The following is a 1390-nucleotide window of genomic DNA, read 5'->3' on the forward strand; positions in this document are numbered from 1 at the left end:
TTGGGGACGAGCTGCGCCGGGCTGAACATCACCTCCAGGGAGGCTGGGGTCACCCCGTTTGGGGAAGCTGTGGACAAAGTTTTTGTGTCCACAGGAGCATTAAAAACATTTGTTGGCTGAAAATTTCCTCCCAGACGGGTGGGAGGTCCGTGCCCGGGAGGTGGCACAGCAGCAGCTCGGGCTGGAAATTTCCCTGATGGCTGCTTTCTCCCAGTGCCTGTATGTGAAACTTTAACTGGCTGGAGCATGGTTTGAAAAACTACTTTGCTCTGGAGATGCTCCAGCAGCCGGAGACGAGCCCTCCCCGCTCTCGCACCCAGCGGCTTATCCAGCTGCTTGAACGGGGCGGATGAAATCCCCACTGTCTCGCAGCCTCCTCCGCGTTGGAACTTTTCCAGTTCCTGCTTAGACACCCCAAGTGGCACGGCTGCCCGCACAGCCATCTTTATATCGGAATTCCTTCCTGCCAGTCTAAAGGCAGAGGTTTCCTTCCAGCAGAGCCACCACGGTGCTGCCTGGCGCAGAGCCTGCCTCTGCCCGCAGATGCTCCGGCAGTGCCGGTACCGATGTGGGAGCCAGGGCCAGACCCGCTGGGGCACACAGCATTGCTTTATCGGCTGGAAATGTTTTGCTCGTGCTGCGTCGTGGCAGGCGGCGAACGCGGCTTTCGCAGCTTCACTTTGCCAACGCGCTGTCCTTCTCCCGCAGGCCCACTCCCGAGGAAGCTCTCAAGTGGGGGGACTCCCTGGAGAAGCTGCTGCTGCACAAATGTGAGTGTTTGCCCGTCTCTTCCGCCTCTGTTTGCTGCCGGGGGAATATCCAGACACGTGCATGGATACAGCTGGGATTTCCTATGTTAATCCCTTCCGGAGTTTGGGGGTAGACAAAGAGAAATGAGGCTGCCCCTTGCCTGTACCCCTTCTGCTCCCACCTGGCCCAGGGCAGGATTTTGTGATAGGGGCTGGGGAGAGCTGCGGCTTGGGGCTGCAGCCCCCCTCCAGCTTGGGGAGAAAAAGGCAGCCCGATTCGGAGCTGTGCAGTGGGTCCGTGAAGCAGGAGCTGCTTTAGACCATTCCCCTTCTTGTGTATCACAGCCGGGGCACCCCGCATCGTGGTCACGTCCTACACCCAGCCCCCACAGGAACGGCCAGGGGGGTCCTCTCCCCGTTGCTGCCCCCACTCCGATCCCAGCCTCCCTCTCTCGGCTCTCCATGCATGCAGCCGGGCTGAGGACTGCAGATTCAGCACATGGATGGCTTGCGTTGCCATGCTTCGGCTGGCAATGCCATCGCTGCCTGCTTTGCACAAGGGCTCACAAGGGGTTTTTAGGGGACAGTGTGGGGAGGTAGTTTAGGTTGCACCTTTGCAAGGTTGCTGGGCTGTTTCCCGC

The 1390-nt window shown here is 59.7% G+C and overlaps 1 protein-coding gene across 1 annotated transcript in view; it reads left to right on the plus strand.

Annotated features, from left to right (window-relative positions):
- Positions 1 to 708: 708 nt before the first annotated feature.
- LOC104082504 (regulator of G-protein signaling 3-like) overlaps positions 709 to 1390 on the plus strand; it is a gene marked incomplete at its 5' end in the record, with an annotated part of 1167 nt that continues 485 nt past the window's right edge. The window contains one exon of the mRNA XM_009585647.1: positions 709 to 799. Coding sequence (XP_009583942.1) covers positions 709 to 799 — 91 coding nt within the window. The remainder of the gene's footprint in view (positions 800 to 1390) is intronic.

The sequence above is a fragment of the Fulmarus glacialis genome, unplaced genomic scaffold (genome assembly GCF_000690835.1).
Source record: "Fulmarus glacialis isolate BGI_N327 unplaced genomic scaffold, ASM69083v1 scaffold33289, whole genome shotgun sequence".
Taxonomy (NCBI): domain Eukaryota; kingdom Metazoa; phylum Chordata; class Aves; order Procellariiformes; family Procellariidae; genus Fulmarus; species Fulmarus glacialis.